The sequence below is a fragment of the Phytophthora parasitica genome (assembly GCF_000247585.1).
Source record: "Phytophthora parasitica INRA-310 unplaced genomic scaffold supercont2.25, whole genome shotgun sequence".
NCBI classification, from domain to species: Eukaryota; Oomycota; class Peronosporomycetes; order Peronosporales; family Peronosporaceae; genus Phytophthora; species Phytophthora nicotianae.
Window position 1 is genome coordinate 402,237 of NW_008649011.1, and position 19,554 is coordinate 421,790.

The 19,554-nt window shown below is 48.1% G+C and overlaps 8 protein-coding genes across 11 annotated transcripts; 3 read left to right on the forward strand and 5 right to left on the reverse strand.

Moving 5' to 3' along the window:
- Positions 1-627: 627 nt before the first annotated feature.
- On the reverse strand, positions 628-2,549 carry PPTG_11816 (hypothetical protein). 3 transcript variants are annotated; one of them, XM_008906998.1, is made up of 3 exons: positions 1,682-2,549; positions 1,515-1,584; positions 628-1,400 (listed from the first exon to the last, which is right to left on the reverse strand). In XM_008906998.1, the coding sequence occupies exons 1-3, from the start codon at positions 2,476-2,478 to the stop codon at positions 1,071-1,073; spliced, it is 1,197 nt and encodes a 398-aa protein (XP_008905246.1). In that variant the 5' UTR covers positions 2,479-2,549; the 3' UTR covers positions 628-1,070. The 3 variants fall into 3 exon arrangements, with proteins under 3 accessions (XP_008905246.1, XP_008905247.1, XP_008905248.1); XM_008906999.1 differs by having other exon boundaries at positions 1,515-2,549; XM_008907000.1 differs by lacking the exon at positions 628-1,400 and having other exon boundaries at positions 1,443-1,584.
- Positions 2,550-3,294: 745 nt separating this feature from the next.
- Positions 3,295-5,261, forward strand: PPTG_11817 (hypothetical protein). Its single transcript, XM_008907001.1, has one exon. The coding sequence runs from the start codon at positions 3,314-3,316 to the stop codon at positions 5,180-5,182; it is 1,869 nt and encodes a 622-aa protein (XP_008905249.1). The 5' UTR covers positions 3,295-3,313; the 3' UTR covers positions 5,183-5,261.
- PPTG_11818 (hypothetical protein) lies at positions 5,178-11,479 on the reverse strand (the record flags this gene model as incomplete). The annotated part of the gene is made up of 3 exons (XM_008907002.1): positions 5,178-5,919; positions 5,988-6,101; positions 6,157-11,479. 3 exons carry the CDS (start codon positions 11,477-11,479, stop codon positions 5,234-5,236), a joined length of 6,123 nt encoding a protein of 2,040 aa, XP_008905250.1. The 3' UTR covers positions 5,178-5,233.
- Positions 11,480-11,597: 118 nt separating this feature from the next.
- PPTG_11819 (hypothetical protein) lies at positions 11,598-13,496 on the forward strand. The gene is made up of 2 exons (XM_008907003.1): positions 11,598-12,004; positions 12,087-13,496. The coding sequence occupies exons 1-2, from the start codon at positions 11,624-11,626 to the stop codon at positions 13,038-13,040; spliced, it is 1,335 nt and encodes a 444-aa protein (XP_008905251.1). The 5' UTR covers positions 11,598-11,623; the 3' UTR covers positions 13,041-13,496.
- A 592-nt stretch (positions 13,497-14,088) lies between these two features.
- PPTG_22877 (hypothetical protein) lies at positions 14,089-14,711 on the reverse strand (the record flags this gene model as incomplete). The annotated part of the gene is made up of 2 exons (XM_008907004.1): positions 14,089-14,141; positions 14,597-14,711. The coding sequence occupies 2 exons, from the start codon at positions 14,709-14,711 to the stop codon at positions 14,089-14,091; spliced, it is 168 nt and encodes a 55-aa protein (XP_008905252.1).
- Positions 14,712-14,996: 285 nt separating this feature from the next.
- On the forward strand, positions 14,997-17,604 carry PPTG_11820. Of its 2 annotated transcripts, XM_008907005.1 has the most exons (3): positions 14,997-15,455; positions 15,524-15,631; positions 15,720-17,604. In XM_008907005.1, exons 1-3 carry the CDS (start codon positions 15,051-15,053, stop codon positions 17,517-17,519), a joined length of 2,313 nt encoding a protein of 770 aa, XP_008905253.1. In that variant the 5' UTR covers positions 14,997-15,050; the 3' UTR covers positions 17,520-17,604. The 2 variants fall into 2 exon arrangements, with proteins under 2 accessions (XP_008905253.1, XP_008905254.1); XM_008907006.1 differs by having other exon boundaries at positions 14,997-15,631.
- On the reverse strand, positions 17,499-18,620 carry PPTG_11821 (hypothetical protein). The gene has a single exon (XM_008907007.1). The coding sequence runs from the start codon at positions 18,610-18,612 to the stop codon at positions 17,584-17,586; it is 1,029 nt and encodes a 342-aa protein (XP_008905255.1). The 5' UTR covers positions 18,613-18,620; the 3' UTR covers positions 17,499-17,583.
- Positions 18,621-18,685: 65 nt separating this feature from the next.
- Positions 18,686-19,554, reverse strand: PPTG_22878 (hypothetical protein). The gene is made up of 2 exons (XM_008907008.1): positions 19,519-19,554; positions 18,686-19,452 (listed from the first exon to the last, which is right to left on the reverse strand). The coding sequence occupies exon 2, from the start codon at positions 19,439-19,441 to the stop codon at positions 19,253-19,255; it is 189 nt and encodes a 62-aa protein (XP_008905256.1). The 5' UTR covers positions 19,442-19,452; positions 19,519-19,554; the 3' UTR covers positions 18,686-19,252.

Below are 19,554 nucleotides of genomic sequence, written 5' to 3' on the forward strand. Positions count from 1 at the left end.
CTAACTCACGGGTGGCTAATATTCATTGCAAAAAAACAACCTGACATTGTTCTCATCGCCAACACACCACTTGCAGTTGATGGGGCATCGTCATGAATATGTCGGGGTGATATTCGATTATTGAGAGGAGTCCATAGTCCACAGATTTTGGCTAAGCGAACACTATCATCTTCTCAAAGTTGTCTGAAGACGCGATTTGTCGAACAATAAATATTTTGTGTTTTTTATTGCACTTCGCAAGCGACATTTGCGTGGGGTCGCACCAGTAGCTACGCTTAATAACATTGGCTACGCTATGCTACGAGACTTTTCACTTATTCTACTTTTTTTTTTTTTTTTTTTTTTTTGAGTATTTTCAAACTTCGCTTTCCACCAGTATGTTCATTCTGAGCGTACGAGTAAATTACGCTAGAGCAAGTCACTGTTCTCCCAGACCAAAACGTCGCCTCTAGTTGAGGGCACATCATTGATTAAGTCTTGGCTATGGAAGTGCTAGAATTATCTACTACTGTCTTTTAAAAAGAGCTGAACACAACATTTAATGATGGAGCCCGTTTGTTATTGTAAAGCAAAAGCAAAATACTTTTGGATCATAAAAGTACAATTTAGTACTTTCTGCTTGATTACACTTGCTCGTGTCCGCGTGGCACTCGAAAAGAGATTTCGATGAACGATCGCGTCAAAACAGTTGACTCGCAGGTTTCCTGGTAGTGTTTTCCCATGAACAACGCCTTCGTTAAGGCCACAAGGAAAACTCTAACCGGAAAGCTATAAATGTTTTACAGCGTTGAGCAGTTCAGGTAACATTGGCGCATGTTGTTTTTCTGACCGTGGTTGCTCTCCATCGCACTTCATTCGCCACGCAGCTTTTGACACGAAAGACCTGTTTCACTGACCTCCACCTGTAGGTTGCAAATCGCAAGGGAGCGGGCCATGTTGCATGAGTCATAAATACCAAGCGATTGAAGTTCGTCTCGACGCTCGAGTGCATGTATTTTGCGTTTATATTGATGCTTATGCACAGTTCACGCATGACCACGCTCTTCGTACGCCATCATCCTGCCGCTGCTCTACCAATCGAGGTCCAATTCGTCCGGTGCCTCGTCGTCCGAAAGAGACACGCGTGGACGGAACGGATCGGGTGGTCGCTTGAAGCTGAACGTGCGGCTGAAAAAGCTGTCGCTGCGGCTGCTTCGACTGCTGCTGCTCATGCTGTCGGTGCCGCTTGTAGAGCACTCGCTCATGTCATAGCCCGAGTCTAACAAATTTCGCCTACTACCGAGGTGGGTCCTACCCGTGGCATTCTTGACGCACACGGCACAGAACAGCCTCTTCTTAGCTCGTCCGGACTTGCTAAGCTGGAAAATATGATGCTGCTCGGAGCAGTCCTTGCACATGGTCTGTCGATGGTCAACAACAACAACAACAACAACAACAAAAAACGCAGTGTTTAGTGTCGGATTTGTTCAATAACCACTAAGCCTTGATTGACAATCATAGAGCAGTGGACGCACCTGATGACAACCCGCACAGTGGGGATACGACCCCAACTTCGGCTTTCGCGCACAGACGTGGCAGGTCGAGCTTCATGGGAAGACAGGACAATGATCGAACGTTAGCTTTGCGTTGAGACAGCAAGCACAGTACGGGTGCAAATGACACGCGACGCGAGTTACAATACCTGGAGGGCAACCACTGGTGGCTGTCGGCTTCGTCCATAAGTGTGCTGAAGTTCTTGGCTCGACCACCGGTGGGACTATTAACGACGTTAAGCCAAGTACTGGCAACGCCTAGCTGTATGGCCTTCTCCGGTGCAGATCCAAATTTTAGAATGGATCCCCATAGGAAGATCTCCGTCTTGTTGGTGCGTTTATGACGACGATAGAGATAGCACGACGCAGTGTGTTGACGCAGCATTCCGGGCGTGGCCTCGGACGGCCACTCTGGTCTCTTGATCGACTGCAACGTGTGGTAAGCGAGCTCGTGGCCGCGGGCGTCCGTCGTGGTACCCATTCGCTCGTAGGTTAGTGCGTCTCGATCGTGTAGCAAACCCCACGCACACCTACCAGCGAACCACTTGATACCTGCAAACCGGAACGGATCTTCCGGTGTGCGGCGTTCATGCACGTTGAGCACCGATCCGTCCTTAAGGTCGTAGCCTAGTAGAACTTTGGCAGTCCGAAGCTCGTCCGTAGTCTCGCAATACAAACCACCCATTACGTCCTCGAGGCGGCCGTCAATGAGACCCGTGCCGACCATGACGATGATCGACGGGTTCGTTGAACCGGGTACGCTGTTGAAGACGCTGACCTCTTTTCGGCGCTTCACGAACGCCCAGTACTGTGGGTCGATCTTCTTGGGGTTAAAGTTGGCTCGCTCGGCCACGGTGTCCTGCAAGAACTTCCTCGCCGCGTAGTCGTACATTGCGCGCTCCTCAAGAGAGAGTTTGATCTGCGGACACCGGTCGGGGCCGAACATGGCGCTGACCAACGAGCCTATTGGCAACGACAGTAAATTGCGTTGTGGGATGATCTCGAAGTACGAATCTTAGTCTGGATTGTCAAGCGAAGGGCGCTGAGCGATGCGATATCAAGAGATGGCGCCTAAGTCAGCTCATCCAAGCAGTGAACTGCAGAGACAATGCTCCTCGTCTGACTACATGTACACCCAGCTCTTCGATCCAACGTGACAGTTCGTATGCTGTGCAAGTGCACATGAAAAACAACATTTCGTGAGGCAAGCAGGTACTTCACTATCGTGGCGGTATCAGCTGACTCAAAAAGGGCTGAACACACATCGATTATCTGCACTGTGCATATTGCTGCTTGCACTGTGCGTATTCATACGCCGTTGTTTCTGCAATGTGTACATCGGAACAATATGCACAGTGCAGAAACAATGAAGGGCTGACAGTGCACCCTGTACGAGCGTGATACTGTACCTTGCAGTCACTTCAACCATCAACTCAATACTTAAAGACCTCGCACGGATGCGTCACAACTCAATCTCTCAAGGACAGCTTATCAAGCGTACTAGTTCTTCAAGATCTTAATAAAAAAGGAAAAATGCTATGTTGGTCAAGATGTAACATCTTCAAGAAAGTGACAAGGAATCTCCTTCATGCACTACAGTGTGCTCAAATAAAAAAAAGAAAACATCACAAATTCGAAGTTGTGATTCACAATGTGCATGCCGTCATACTTGCCACTTCAAGCTCACTCTGATTGGTCCAAAACAGTACCATACAAATGGTACTTGCGGTAAAAAAACCGCAGCCTCTCATTGTTGCACTGACGTCACTTACGCCAAAAGCATGTCCTCTAACAAGCTGTTCGTGTTCGGCCTGGGCTACTCTGCGTCCCGAGCTGCTCGTGCATTCCACTCCCTCGGCTACTCCGTTTCAGGTACCGTTCGCTCTGTGGAGGCCGCGACGCAATTGTCGCAATCGGACCCGGAGTTATTCCGTTTCGAAGGATCGGAGACTTTGCCACCAAACGTGTTCCTCTTCGACGGGGACAAATGGAGCGACAGCAACGCGTTGTCACTCGAAGACGCACTTAAGGGAGTCACTCACGTACTGGTTTCCGTGCCTACGGGGCGTGTTGACGGCCAGGAGGACCCGGTTTTGTCAATTTTTGGGGATAGTTTGATCCGTGCCGTTAAAGACTCGGTACAATGGGTGGGGTACCTGTCCACCATCGGGGTGTATGGAGAGACCAATGGAGTTGTAGTGGATGAATCCGCGCCGGTCGGTTCGATGGTAAAGCGATCACAAATGCGGATCAAGGCTGAGCGATTGTGGCTCGATTCGAGGCTTCCTGCTCATATTTTCCGAATTGCTGGAATCTATGGACCCGGTCGAGGAACTATCACCAAAGTTCGTAGCGGCACAGCGTCGAGGATCCACATTCCTGGGAGGAAATTTAACCGCGTTCATGTCGACGATATTGTCAATATTTTATTGGCATCTGCAGCTCGTCCGAACCCCGGAGGGATCTACAACATGTGCGACGACGAACCAGCACCGGCCGATGAAGTTACAGCCTATGCATGCGAATTACTGGGCATTCCGGTGCCTCCAAGTCAGTCATGGGAAGACGCTGAGAAGAACATGAGCGCCATGGCCAAGAGTTTCTACGCGGAGAGCAAGATCTGTTCCAATCGCCGGATCAAAGAGGAACTTGGCGTCAAGTTGATATACCCAACGTATCGTGAAGGTCTTCTAGCGCAGGTGATTGAGGAGGAACAACTGGCCAAAGGAGAGTCCACCAAGGGCTATTCTTCTCCCGTTACGGCTACTCAACGTCTGGTGGTGCTTGTGAACATTGGATCCTTACGTGCAGAACCGTACCTGGACCTACGTCAGATCAGCTTTCGACTTAGTCGTGCTCTGGGTCAACCTGTAGTTCCGTGCAGCTTCCGGTTCTCCAACCGTGTGGAACCTCAGGAACTCAATGGACTCGAAGCCAAGACGTTGGAGATGGTGTTGACCGAGCATCTTGCTACACGTGGTGATTGTGCTAGCGAGGTTATCGTTCTACCTTTGTTCTTTGGCAAAAGCTCGACGTTGACGGAGTTCTTGCCCAAGACGATTAACAAGGTGTGGGAAGCCTCACCAAAGTCGGGGTCCCTCGCTGTTCGTGTTGGTGGATGTCTTGTGGATCAAGAGAACGCTAACGACACTCGCGTCGCTCAGATTTTATTGGAACGTATCCACCAAGTTGTGGACTTTGAGACTGTGAATGAAGACGTGACTGTACTTGTGGTAGACCATGGTACTCCGAGCCGAGACGTGCATGAATCGCGCGAGTTTGTAGCGAAAGAACTGCGTGGTCTGTTAAAAACCTACCAGCACGTAAAGGTTGAAACTGCGTGTATGGAGCGTCGTGAAGGTGCTGAATACGACTTCAACGATCCTCTGCTGGCATTGGCGCTGGACCGCTACAACGTGAAGAAGGGGATCGTAGTCTGTGCCAAGATGTTCTTCTCTAACGGCCGCCATGCTGGCGAGAAGGGAGATATCGAAGAGATCATTGATGACGTCCGTGCGAGACACCCAAGTGTGGACGTTCGAGTCACTGAGGCGTTGGGAACGCACGAGTTACTATCCCAGATATTGCAAGACCGCTACCGCACTGCGTTGGCCAAGGAGACCGCGGACTACACTCTTGACACCGAGTAAATAACTTTGGAAATATTGGACTTTTGTGTAGGTTAACCTCTCTTTTATCGTTTATTCTTCGGATGATGCACGACGTGAAACTCGAGTGGCTACTCGAGTCACTTCTGCTTGGATTGTTCTCGGTAATTCTCCATGTTGGCTGCGGGAGATGCTGATGGCCTTGACAAGCAGCAGATTATCTGCTTCTGCGCGTACTAGTTGACTCTTGAGTCTGGTTTTATCTGCTCTGAGGATACTGAGCTGGCCACGATCGCTGAGCGACGGAGAGTCATCACACTCTTCATGTGTAGTCCGAGGTGAATTCAGCACAGACTGTAAGTCCTTACTGCGTCGCTCTCGTCTGTAGTGCTCAAATTCTCTCTCTACTCTCTCAAGTGCGCTGGATTTTTCAGCAATCGCTTGGTCTTTTTCATCCAGAACCTTTTGCCACTTGGTCATCTTCTTCTTCCAATCAGTCACCAATTTGCTGACATTTTTCGTGTTGCGTTCACTAGATTCGAGTTTGTCCTTCAATAATTGATGTTTAGTTTGCAGTTCATTCTTGGATACAATGAGCTGCTCGCGCTCTTCCAGCACGTCGCGAAGCTTGTTGTCTAACTCCACAGCTTTCCGCTCGATCAACGCGTAATATTTCCGCCAGTTTTTGTTTTGCTTGAATAACTTGATAAACTTCTCGGGAACTCGAGCTCGAACGCGATCACGACAATTGCGAAGCATCTCGAAAATTACCTGCTCCACTGTAAAATATCCCAAGGTTAGTTGTAAAATAAATTTCAAAGATAAATATAAAATTAAAATAACTTACCATAGAAGCAGCATATTTTACTGTAAAGCTGCGTTTGAGTGACAAGAATTCGCCGGCCGATTGGAGAAAGACTCGATGTCGGGAAAGCCACTTGGAGAACTCCGTATACTGCACCTATACAGCATCGAGTCAGTAAGGGAACGAGGTAATATTTCAATATTTTACGAACCATCAGTGGAGACGAGAGCTGATGATACCATGCCATGCGTTGGCTTTGAATAGTTCAAATTTGATCGAGAAACTGTCGAATCATCCTGTTGTAAGCCGCTCAGCGCGAATTGATCGACCATGGGATGGAAACGTGGATCTGCTGAGACATCCACGATGAGTAGCGTTGATCCACTGGATAACGTACTACCAGCAATTCCGAGAGATGCTGGTACTTGAATCAGTTGATTCTCTTCGCGCTGCGTCCACAGTTCATTGCTACTTGGGTCGAAGAGGAACAGAACTGCTGCACTGCCGTGTAAAATCTGGGCAAAAGTGCTGGACACACCGACAAAAAGGTCTTTTAACGAGGTTGGCTGGAATAAACGACGAACTAGCGTCTGCAGTGCTTGAAACGAAGCTCCAGCAGTCAATTGCTCCTCTGCAGCTGATAACGCCCCCATCTCTTCTTGAGTTCTCGCTTCGCTTTGTTCTCTAACTTTTGCTATTGCAGCCTCACTATTCAACTGCATCTCCTCGATAAAGCGGCGATGTCTTACAGCGTTGTTTTTAGTCGACTTAACGTAACAGTGCGAAAGGAAAGCTCGCATCTGTCGAAGACGGTGATGGTACGCTATCCAGCACCATTTGCCTAGCGCCAATCTCCGTAAATGAGCAGTAGATGAGTCTTGTTCGTTTCGAAGCTTCGTGTGGAGTTTTGCAAGCTGATCAATCGCTGCTGCCTTGGTCTTCCAGAGTCGAAATGTAATTGAAACAGGTGAACACCGATCGGAGTACAATAGCAGACAACGCTTTGTGAGGAATAGTCTCAGCTTTGCTTGAGCAATTGAGAACTTCCTCCAACGTTGGAGAATTTCCAGCAGATCACTTCGGCCCCATAGTCTTCTGAGAGAATCAAGCTGTCGCCATCGCAGTATCTTGACCTTCCACAACCAAAATGCGAACAAACGCTTCCTTCTTTGTCGAATATTAGCCACACTAACTAGGGCACGATGTTTTCTTTGAATACCAAATAGTTTAGTTTTCCATAGAGAGAACGCTTCGAACAGCTCTCTGGGTACAGTTCGCTTGGCCAATATCTTGCTTAGCGCCTTTAGACAAAACAAGTGCTTGCTGCTTTTTACCTCTTGAGATGTGACTTCTAAACTCACAGCTGAGGATCTCGATTCTGCTTCATCGAGTTTTTCTTGGAGTTTGATCAATTCAGTTGACAGTTCGTCTACACTCATCGATTTGCTTTGTAGCTTCTGCGTAGTCTCTGCTACTTGGTTCGATAGAGTTTCGTTGCCAGTCTGTAGTGTTCCAATCTGGCTCATGAATCGATATCGTCTCCATCGTGACAACGCAATGCGATAGTAAAAGCGCTTCATCATGGTCTGTATACACCGAGTAGATTTGCGTTGAAGCCGCGCCGTCTGTACAGTCGAGCACCAGGCATTCCAGCACATTGCCAGTATTGTTTGGCATTTCGTGGTATAACGCTGTAGAGCTTGAGCGCGAGTGGTCTGATTAAACTGTGCGAACTCTTTCCACGAATGGAACGTACACACAAGCACCGCTTCTAGTCTGCCCATCAAAAACTGCATGATTCTCTTCTGCTTTTCTTTCTCTCGAATAGCTTGATTCCTCTCCTGAATAGTTCTTTGATGCCACGATAACAGTGTGAACTTCAACTTCAGTCGTCGAGCAATGATCTCCAGTTGATTCATTGCTGTAGAAATGTTCCTTTCTCGACGAATTGATACAAACCATTCTTTGAATGTGTTTCTGATGATACGGGTACGGATTCGATGTTGTAATTTACGCTGTTTTTGCTTGACCACGCGCTGCTGTGAAGCAAGAGATCGCCATTGTCGTAATATATTACGCGAAAGAAAAGTGTCATTGCGTCCGATTTTTTGAGCAACACGTAGCTTTAACGCACGACTTTTCTGCGAGAACGAATACCAGTTGGAGAACATTTCTGCGAGCTGTCGTCGACGAGCACTCCTATGGGATAAGTGGACTGCTTGGTGTTGGTATCTTTTCATTGAAACCCGAAATTTAAGCACATTGAAATATTTTGTCAGCAACCCAAATTCAGTCAAATACTGCATTTTTGTTGTAGATTCGTCGTGATCGTCGGTGACAGCAGCCAGTTTGCGCTTCATTTCAGCAGCATTTTGCATCAGCAAGTCGATTTCTTCCCGCTGAAGACGCAGCTCCTCTTGCTGAGTATTCCTCACCTTCTTCAGTTCTTCCAAGTCGCGCTGTTGGTTCCGGATAACAAGAATTTTCCATAATGTCATTGCGCGTTGTTGCTTTCGATACTGAATTTTGTGTAACCAGCGCGAAAAATGTTGATTTCGATCTTCTTCTTTGCTCTTTATCACCACAAGCTCAGACCACGCTTTAAAGCACACTGCAACGAGACGCGTTTGCTGGAATAGAAGTAGCTTTCGCTCTGCTAGACGCTGTTTCTTCCTCTTTTCAATCGTCTCTCTCCACTCTGAAAAGTAAAAACGCATCGTCGATACAGACTGCTTCCACCAAATTTTAGCTCTGATCGCAACTAATGCAACATTTCGCTTTTCAATCTGCTCTTTCGCTGCCTCTGCCTTGGTAAATTCCACCCAATGTCTAAATTGTTGACGCATCTTAGCGTGCACAGAGCCTAACCAGACTTTTTCTAATGTTTTACGCAACAAATGATTCTTCCTCGCCAACTTTCTCCATGCTGTAAATACTCCTCGAGATGTGGAGATTTCAGAGTTACGAATCAACAAAGTGGAGAATACTTGCACAGCTCTACTCCTCCGTCGAGCTTCTTTCCATGCGGCAAAGCACTGAATCTGCCACCAACGCGAGAAACATGATAAACTTGTGATGAATACCGCTCTTAGACGTCGTTGCTGAACAGTAAAACGTCTCCACTTTGCCATAACTGCACGCGTTTGTCGGACGTTCAACGCAGTCTGGAATGTCTCGACAGTGCTGCGGTTGTGAATCGATTGTCGAGTTACGCTAAGCCACGCTTTAAAGACTCGCAACCGCGTAGATCCTCGGTCTTTACTAGAGCACAAGCTTTTCACTGCACATCCCAAGCGTTCAACTCTTTTTGTCTCTTCTTGTAGACGAGTCCTCGTTTCTTTTAACGTATTCTCTTGTTCTCTCTGAACTTGTTCCGCTGCTTCACGAAGTGTCTCCTGAGTCTTCCGATACAACTCAAATTCAGTCTCCAGTTGTTTTAACTCAGCATCTCTCTGTTGCTGAAGACGCAGCATCAAAATCTGCTGCTCTTTCAACACCATTTGCCGTTGCCACCGATTCCACGTACGCTGTAACGCGCCAGTATTGCATCGTGTAACCCATCGACGCACTAGATCGCGTTGGGTTTTTCGAGTTTCGACAAACTCCCGCCAACTACCAAGCGATTTTGCCAAAGACCCATTTTTTAGTCGATTCAAACATTTTTTCACAACAATATTTTGCCTTTGCCTTTGAAGAACCACTTTGTACCATCGAGTAAAACATTCGCGTTGGAAATTTAAATCTCGTTTCGCTTGTTCCAGGCGATTTTCCCAGGCACGTTGGATCATTTGCTGCTGTCGCACTTGAGCCGCAATTTTCAGCTCCTCAACTCGCTCTTTCCATAAGCTGAACATGAAGAAAACTTGCTGTTTGATAGCACAGGTAGCCATGGTTTTGATTCCACTTTGAAGAGCTATTCGCTGCTCTTTATAAGCCGCCCACTGCAAGAAACAACGCGATACGCCTCGGTTCCGTATCCGGTTCACAGCGTACAATAGAGCTGCTTTTCGTGTCTTCTGATGCTTGATGGATTCCTTCCAAGAGTTGAAGCATTTTAGAACACCTAAGTAACGCATTCGACTGATAATCTGTTGGGTTTTCAAACGTTTGCTGTGAGTCTGGTGCGCTCTATGATGCCAGATATCCACAGATCTCTTGAGCTTAAGTATCTTCATTTTTGCTAGCGCCAAGTCGGAATGTTGCCTTACTCCGAGCAGATACGTCGCCATAGTCTTCCACTCACGCAGTGTATCTTTCAGTAATTGTCGATCAGATTGTTTAGTGAAGAACCGCCCGAGTTTCTGACGCACTGCTAGTGCAGCAGCTTGTTGTTTCTCGATTTTCTTAGCATATTTCATCTTTTCCTCCTCCTGGCGTATCTGAAGTTCTCGGTTTGCATTTCGAGCTTCATCAAGATCCCTCTCTAAATCGATAAGTCTCGTGGTCTGGAGCTCCACCGTCCCGTTCAAAGCGCTCCATCTCTGATCCTTCTCCTTTAATGCAAGACGGAACATCTCTATACTCCACTTTCTCACCCCGCAACGACGTAAGCTAAAAGTTAGAAGCCGTTCGATTTTGAAAATTCCATCCCGAATATCCTTCTCTTTTTGAAAATCTTGCCGCCAACATGTCATAACGCGTTGAAGAATTCTTCTTGAGTGTTCTTCTTGAAATTTAAATTTCTTATTGCGTCGCTCCACTTTTTGGCGTGCATAATCTTTCCATAGCATGAAATCTCGTCTTGCTGCTTGTTGCAGTAGCTTCATTGCAAAATTTGCAGCCTGGTTCCCTCTAATCTTCGCAACTTGGTCGTCAACTTTACGTTCAAATGTAGCCATTTTCTGAGTATTCTCATCGATTCGCCTCTTCTCTTTTGCCTGCTCGATCCACTTATTCCACGCGTTCAGCACCTTATTCGTCGACCAAGTTGCCAACGCATTAACCACTCGTTGGTGTCCATTCCTGACTCTCTGCTGCTCTAGCATCTTCAGTTGTTGTTTTAATTTCTGGATTGTATCCATCTGTTCGTTATGGAACTTCCGGTATTGGTCCTTAAGCTCTCCGTATCGTATTCCAATTTCCTCCTTCTCCAGAACAACGTTCTGTAGTGTATTCTGCATGGTTTTGACAGCCATCGCGGCTCGTTTGGCTTCAAGTGGATCGAATTCAAATCTCTCGTTGTACTTGGCTACAAGTTGCTGGTGCTGGGTCTCACTCATGGCTACACGAGCTTCGAGCTTCTGTAGCTCCAGTCGATGGGTCTCCTCCATCCGCAACTTCTCACTACGTAGGAGTCTGATCTCCTGCTCTAATTGATCGTATCTCGTGTCTTGAGGCTCTTGCATCACGTTGACCTTTGCCAGCAACTCGCTCTGCTCGAGTCGTCGAACATCTTCACGCAGCTGCTCGTTCTCCTTCTGCACTTGAATATACGAGTCATAGAGCGATGTCACACACTGTGCCGACTTCCAGTTCGCTCCAAGAGCCTCTTTCTCCCCCGCCAACGCAGCCACATGCCGTTTCTCGCCTGGCATGTGCAGCCCAAGTCCGTTAATGCTTCAACTTGCGTCTGTTCACGCAGCATGGCTACATGTATCCATATGTTCAGAGCAAACTGTACGTGCACCACACCAACTCAATTTGAAATGGATACGTTGGCGCCATTTGCACATCAAAACATGGCTTCTCTGCAGGACTCGCCGTCCTTCTCCTTCACGACGCCCGAGCAGCAGCGTCAGCGCTCGGTAGACGATATGGACGCCTCCAGCAGCAAGGACTGGCACTTCCGCGACGGTCCTAGCCCCATCACCGCTCCTCGATTTCATGGAGAAGAGCAAGACGAGAACAAAGCCGAGGAACCGCATGACCAGAACTGGACCTATGCAAACTCGCATTTTAGACGCCGTAACAGGCTGGAAACGCGGCTAGAAGAGCTGCAGAAGGACGTGGCCAGTCTCACACTCAAGCTGCGAGCCAATGGCAGTCGGAACACGTCGCTAGATGCGTCAAGTTTCCTCTATACCCCCCGACAGGAAGAGGAGGAAGTTAAGAGTTATAAGGTACGCGATATGATGGCGAGAACGGTCTAGAACGAAAGAGGAGAGTCTCATTACTGTACATGTGCATTTTGGTGCCATCCAGACGCCTAGAGCCGTAGATAAACGACAGAAAAATGTCAAGGAGCAGGTGACAGGGACTGGAGGCAAGAACAGCATTGTCAAGACGTTAAGAGAGCTGCATAACATCACGACTGAGAGAGATCAACTCAAATTCGAGCTGGAAAGGACTAAAAGGTCTTTATCCGTTGCAGAGAAGAAAAACCGGGATGTGGAGAAGACCAAGAAGGCCTACGAGAAGCTTAAAGTCCACTGCGATTCACTACAGGAATCTCTGGACTTGTCCGAGAAGATCAGAGTGAGACAGAAGAAACTACTGCAACAATTGCAATTACAACAGAAGAAGGAAAAAGAAACGGTGAAGCCTCGAACGGCTACAAAGGCACCTAAAGAGAAGACCCCGATGAAGAGACCAGGTAGTGCAGGTAAACGTGGCGACACTCGATCGACTACTGCAACGCCGACACAGGATACGAATACTGAAGGATATACGCACACTGGATACGACATTTTGGACTCGTTAGTCGCGTCCAGCTACCAATTAGACGAGGAAGACGCGGGTCTTTCTCCTCATGAACAAGCGCCGAGTGAACCGACCGCCGCATCTCGATCAAGGACGCCTCGCTCAGTGTTGAAACCCACAAGACCCACTGCCAGACAGTATCGACCAGATTTTGATAGTCTCCTTCAAGTGGATGCCCCTCACTTCAGCACCCGACGTCCTCGTCGTATGACTACTACTCGAAGACCTAGTCAGACTCAGGTCCAGCAAAGGGAGGCCATGCGGCAGGCAGCTAGATGGGCGCGCAGCCGAGGAAGCGCAGTGGATATCTCTACTTCGACTACGCAACTGCCAGCTAGAAGAACCCCCACTGGTCGACCTAAGAACAGTTTTCTTGCCCCTACCCAAGCTAGTTTACGTAGACTCCATGATCTACCACGTCGGAGTGACCAAGAACGACCCCCATTCGTCGTATAACAAGCGCTGAAGAGTGGCTACTTCCTCTCCGAATGTTTTCTCGGTTTTTGTCCGCGTGCACTGCCCTCACTAGCTTGAGTACGTTCCAGATACGCTCGAGTAATCATGGAACGCGGCACAGTTTACACGGAGTGACATACAGAACCTCATCACCGGCAGCGACGTCCATGTCAACACCTTTAAGAAGTCTAAGCTGGTCGAACTGAAAAGCTCGGGTTTACAGATACACCGCGTGAAAAACTTCTTCACTGAAGAAGTAAGAGGCTTATGAGCTGAAGAACGGCAATTCGTAGTGATATCCACATGACAACAGTAGTCAACAGGAACCGAGAGCTGAAAGTAAACAGAGGCATCGTTTTTTAAGCCTAGAAAGAAAGAAAATGTATGAAGTGCTAGCTCCGATCTTCTCCTAACTGCGTTCGAATAACTACCAACACGTAAAACCAGTGCTTCATCCGTATCGCGCACCATCCTAGTTACCTAAAACCGATCGAAAGCACACACATTTACGTGATCTTCTTCTGGGCAGATCCAACTCGGTTTAATTTTTCCCAAGAGGCCTCGGTCTTCAACAGAGCCAACACTGTACGTGTTGCTCGTCTTGCAACAAAGTAAATCATCATTTCGAGATCTTCACTCCTGCTTGGACCAGCTTGTCGAGCACCTCGTAAAAGCAACGCATTGTGAAATTATGCTTGTCGGATCGGACCAACTGGACAAAAATGACTTCTTCAGCTTCCGAGTCGAAATACACCGCATCGTAGCTTCCTTCGCTCCACACGACAGGCTTCAACCATCTCTGGTTGCCTTTACATTTCTGGATTGTTTTTCTTTGGATCAAACTCAAGGACATTCACTTGGGGTAAAACATTTGCAGCGCCGTGGTCGGTGTATAGTTTCATCCCACAATCTGGAAGCGAGGCAAAGAACAACCATTCAAGTAGACGCCCATACACCGCAGGCACGTTTAGCCATTTGAATTGGCTCTTCAACAGAGTAACTATATCTGATCAACCTTCTCGCGCAAACAAAGTGGCAGTTTATGAGCTCACAGGAAACCGCCCACCACCCAGATCACCATCATCGTGCATCCCATAGAAGCTATTGATTGAATCAGAGTGCGAAGCTCTGCTGCAACAGTAGACCAGTTCAGCCTTGTTTTCAACAGTTTTAACTGCACTTTCCAGGGCGGTCATAACTTCCTGCTTGTGATATTGGAACATGAATCGACACGAGCCACCGGGCATAGTAGTATTTCCTGTTGAGGGCATATATTTTTTTCCTTTCTTCATCACTCATCTGGACTTCATCACTGTTGTCGTTCATGTCGAAAACATTGTTTACATCAAAGGCATCCATGACCTTACTGTAGAAGACTGCATTAGAGACGGCAGCGAGATACTCGTTTTGCGTCCATGAATTCATGCGAAAGAATTCGATCCTTTCAAGAGCATCGTCTGCCATTTTTCGTTTTCGAAGAGTTGCCATCGAGGAACAAACGACAAGTCTATCGACAACACCGAGTTGTTTGTCAATGCAGCAGTAAACACTCGTACCATCGTTGCTCTTGTTGTATCCATCCAGACACAAGAGCAGCATTTTGCCAGGGATAGGACGCAACTTTACTTCCTCTGTTGCTGGATCAAATTTCCAGAACTCCTTGGTTCCCATATCCAGGTAGTACGGACACAACCGCTGGCGCAAATGAATCCAAACGACATGCCATTCTGTTGGGTCCAATGAAGCTGTAAAACCCAACGTGGTTGCGGATTTGCCTGTACCCGGAGGTCTTTTATTGTGATCTGAGGGAATAGTTCTTCGGAACGAAGCGAGCGATTTGGGATTGTTCGGATTGTTCTTCCGGATCCGTACAGTTATACCATTACTAAGTACGAATGATCAATTTGTCCCTTGGATATTATCCATCCAGTCGCGCCCACTTTTTGCACGGTACTTTTGAATTTGAACATCTGAACGCCGTTTGCTCCGGGTCGTCACCATCGGACGGCCATGACGATGCAGGCGCGCGACCCGACGGAGCTGCTGTCGACTGAGGGCAAGGAGAACTCGGCGGCCGGCGGCAACCAGACGTCGGCCACAATGCGGGCCAAGCGACGCAGCAGCAGCGACGCGTCACGCCGCGTGTACGACAGCGACCGGTTCAAGCTTGTGCAGAGTCGTCGAGGCAGCGGGGCGGCCAGCCCCGGCCACGCGTTGCAGGCTAACAACCAGGACGAGAACGTAGATATGGATCGGCCAGTCGATACAGTGCCACCGCCTGCTCCGGCCGCGCAGAAGAAGAAGAAGGAGCCCACACCACAGCCGGTCGTGCCGGATCAAATCCTCGAGGCGTACTTGGACACGCAGGGCTACGTCAAGACACGCACGTACATTAAGGGCAAGTTCCTGGGCAAGGTGCGTGCTCGCTAGCTAGTGTTGCAGGCGTTTTTGATGCTGATTCACTTGAGCTTTATGCTGTTTAGGGAGGTTTTGCTCGATGTTACGAGGTAAAATGTGACCAGACGGGCAAGACTTACGCAGGCAAAGTGGTGGCCAAGAGCTCGTTGGTGAAGCCCAAGGCCAAACAGAAGGTGAGAGCATTGTGGCCTTGCGTGGATGTGGAGATTGTTGCTGATAAACATTTTTACTTGTGTTGTACTTTCTCGGATTTTTTTATAGTTTACGTCGGAAATCAAGATTCACAAGTCGCTGCATCACCCGCAAGTGGTACAATTCGAACATTTCTTTGAAGACTCGGACAACGCGTACATTCTGCTGGAGTTATGTCGAAACCAGTCCTTGTCGGACTTGATGCGAAGGAGGAAGAGATTATCCGAGAGTGAGGTCAGATTTTACATGAGGCAACTGGTGGAGGGACTGGCGTATCTGCACGAAAATCTAGTGATCCACCGCGACCTGAAGTTGGGGAATCTGTTCCTCACGTCGGATATGCGACTGAAAATCGGAGATTTTGGACTGGCCACCAGACTGGATAATCCGGAAGACCGCAAGCGTACAATGTGCGGAACACCCAACTACATTGCGCCAGAAATTTTGAGTGGGCAGCGTGGTGACGGACACAGTTTTGAAGTGGATATTTGGTCCACGGGCGTGGTTATGTACACTTTATTGGTCGGCCGACCTCCTTTTGAGACAGATGATGTCAAAGCCACGTACAAACGTATCCGTGCTAATCAGTACGAGTTCCCAGACACTGTACATGTTTCGCGTTCAGCGCAGTCGCTTATTCGCGGTATTTTACGAAGTGATCCGGGCGCACGACCATCTTTAGAGCAGATTTTGAAGCACCCGTTCTTGGCTGATGAGTTCGTGCCCACGGCGCTGCCCAGGACGGCATTACTGGTCACTCCGCCATCGTGCAAGCCTCAGTCGTTCGCTAGTCGACACAGTGACAGCGATTTTGCGAGATCAACTGGAGTTCGTGTTCCACCGCCACCAGCAGCGTCGAAGAGGTATCCGTTAAAGACACGAGATGAGAACCAACGCGCTTCTGACCCAGGGACGTCACCGCTGGCGCGATCACAGCCTCCTGCTTATAAGCGCGATGGATCAGGAAGATCTTCAGGCATTTCTAGCTCCAGCCGAAGGACAGCGACGCACGCAGGAACAGCGGAGACGTCACAAAACGTCCTGGAAGCAGCATATAAGTCACTGTCCCGGTTCTTTTACCTTCAAGAACACAGTAGTAATGGCAGCGATGGGAGATTAAGTGCATCTTCCTCTGCTGCGAGTATCGTTGCGGAGGCTCAAAAGCTAAAGCAGATTCGCGATGAAGCTGAAGAGATTCAGCCGCTTATTCCTACCACTCTGTGGATCTCTCAATGGGTCGATTACACGTCCAAGTACGGCATTGGCTACATGCTCTCGAATGGCGGATCGGGCGTGTATTTCAATGACTCGACGAAGATGATTTCGTCGGCTGATGGGAAAGTTTTCGCGTACATTGAGCGCCAGAGCAGTCAAAATCCAGGACCAGAACCACAAATCCGATACACGATGGATAATTACGACCCAGCTCTGAACAAGAAGGTTACTCTTCTTGGTCACTTTAAGGGCTATTTGGTGGACGCTCGTGCGGAGAATGACGAAGCGGATACCCTAGAAAGTCAACTCGCCCGCTCTTTCGTGCTCTCGTCTCGAGAAGTTGGCACCGATACAAATTCTAGTGACGAAGGAGCGAGTCAATCGATGGTGTTTGTTAAGAAGTGGGTCAAGACTCGTCATGCCGTGCTCTTCCAGCTCTCGAACGGGACAATTCAGTTCAATTTCTTCGACAAATCGAAGCTCATATTATCCTCGAACGCTCGCGTTGTAACATACCTGAACCGTGACGGTGACTTGGCTGTGTTCTCGTCATCAACGGCAATCCTCACATCAGAGCGACCTGATCTAGCGAAACGCTTGCGCTATGCCAAGGACATGCTGCAACAAATGGTGCGACCAACGGAACACAAGTGAAAAGTACAAGTAGCTGAGCTGTAGGAGAATTTGTAGACATATCGCGTAATTATAAATCGTCATGTCAATACTTTGGTATCGGTGGTCCTGGAATTCTTTTGGTTAATAACGAGGCTTGAAGGTTCGTCATTGCAGTGGTAAGTTGCTCCACTTGTGCCTGGAGATCTACAAGCTGTTGCTGCTGTCGTATTTGTTGCGATAGAGTTAGTTGTTGCTGCATTTCATCCTTTCCTTGACCTCGGGTTGACTTTTTAGGGATTTCGTAGCGCACACCGTCTTCTAAAACACTATAGACAGGCTTCTTCATGGCCGCATTAAGAGCAACCACGTCCTGTGCTAGTTCATGGACTGCGAAGCGTGAAGCCTGCCGTGTGATATACTTGAGTTTTGGAGGATAATCTTGCCCGGGTTGGTCGACTTCGTCGCTTGACTCTGCAACTGGTACGACGCGGTTTTGCTGAGAATTTCTAGCTTGAGAAGATTTGTTTACGCTGGATATTTTCCTCATTTTCTTGGCAACTCCAAGTATAATATTTTGTCTTCTGGCTTCTCGAGCACTCACTGAAAGATCTTCTTGCGGTTCTTCCTCTTTCTGAACGGTGTACTGCCGTTCTCGAGTACTTCGTGTGCCAGCCTTTGGTTTGGATACAGCAAGTAGTTCGAGGAATTTTTCACGACGAACTTTAGGCGTAAGAGCCTTTTCCAAACGTACGATGGCTTGCGCGTGTGACTGTAATGCCTCAGCCTCGGCTGCGTCCCACACCTCGGCATACGTCGTGGCCATCATGGCGATGAGAATATTGAGAAGCACTACAACGGCACTCAGCAGATGTACGAGGAGCAAGAAGTTGCTCGTGTACCAGGTGTATCCTTTGGCATCCTTAAAATTGTCGTAGGTAAGTTGACCATACAGCATGAGATAGACTGTGATAAAGGAGGTGGTAAAAGTCTCGTAGCCACTAGTTCCCCCCAGTAGCAGGTAAAACGCCCCACTAAAGCCCAGTAAAAACACGGAATACAGTAAAAAGAATCGATAGATATCCTTTACCATGTGCACCATCATCGCGATAATAAGTCCACTGTTTCGGGACATTTGTAGAAACTGCAACAAGTTAATCCATAAGCAAACTATGATCAAGGCGAGGACACTGTTGCGTGCTTGCTGCGTTAACTCCGAGAACGATATAAATTCCAATGGAATTGAGCATATAATGGCCGCATAGGTGGTTACACCGATCCAGTTCCAGAACGATGAAAAATATCTCCGTACTCCTTCACCTCGACATTCACTCCGTTCAACACAAAGCAGCAGGAAAATACTCAATAACCACGAAATAAAGCGCAGAGCAGCCACCATTTTGTGAGTTTTTGTCTTCAAATGAATCCAATCTGGACTACCCCATACTGTCGGGATAAAATAACTCGCCACTAGCAACGTGTACGCTGTTAGTTCTTGTCGGAACATGGTCCGCGCAAAACTATGCCACTTTGCATGTAATATTAACCTCATCAGTCGGTGGGACAGTATCATATGTGCAGCAGAGCTCTCGGCCACTAATGCAAGTGCCGTATCACTCACTGGTACGATGGGTTCACCATAGATTACCTTCAGATCCGTATACTTGACCGCTTCGTACCCCTTGTGCGAATGATTTAGAACGGTAGCAAAAACATCCAAATAGTCTGTCACTGCTTCGGGTACTTTTTCGAGTAAAAAGGCAAAGAATTCTCCGTTATATCGTCTTGGCCATGTCCCGGGCTGGCGGAGTAGCCACCGCACCATTTCTTCGTTGCCTACTTCGACTGCTGCATGTAGTGGCGTCACCTCTCCGCAGGGCAGATCTGGAGTGGCCCCCGCCTCCAGTAATGCTTGACACACTGCAAATTGACCCTCCTGCGCTGCCTCCAGTAAAGGAGTCCATCCGGAACCGTCCTACGCATAGAATTATATTTTTTTTTAGCTTTCGTAATGGAAATATATTCGTTGTTTTCGACGTACGCGGACATCCGGGGGTACGCCGGCTTCTATCAGGTC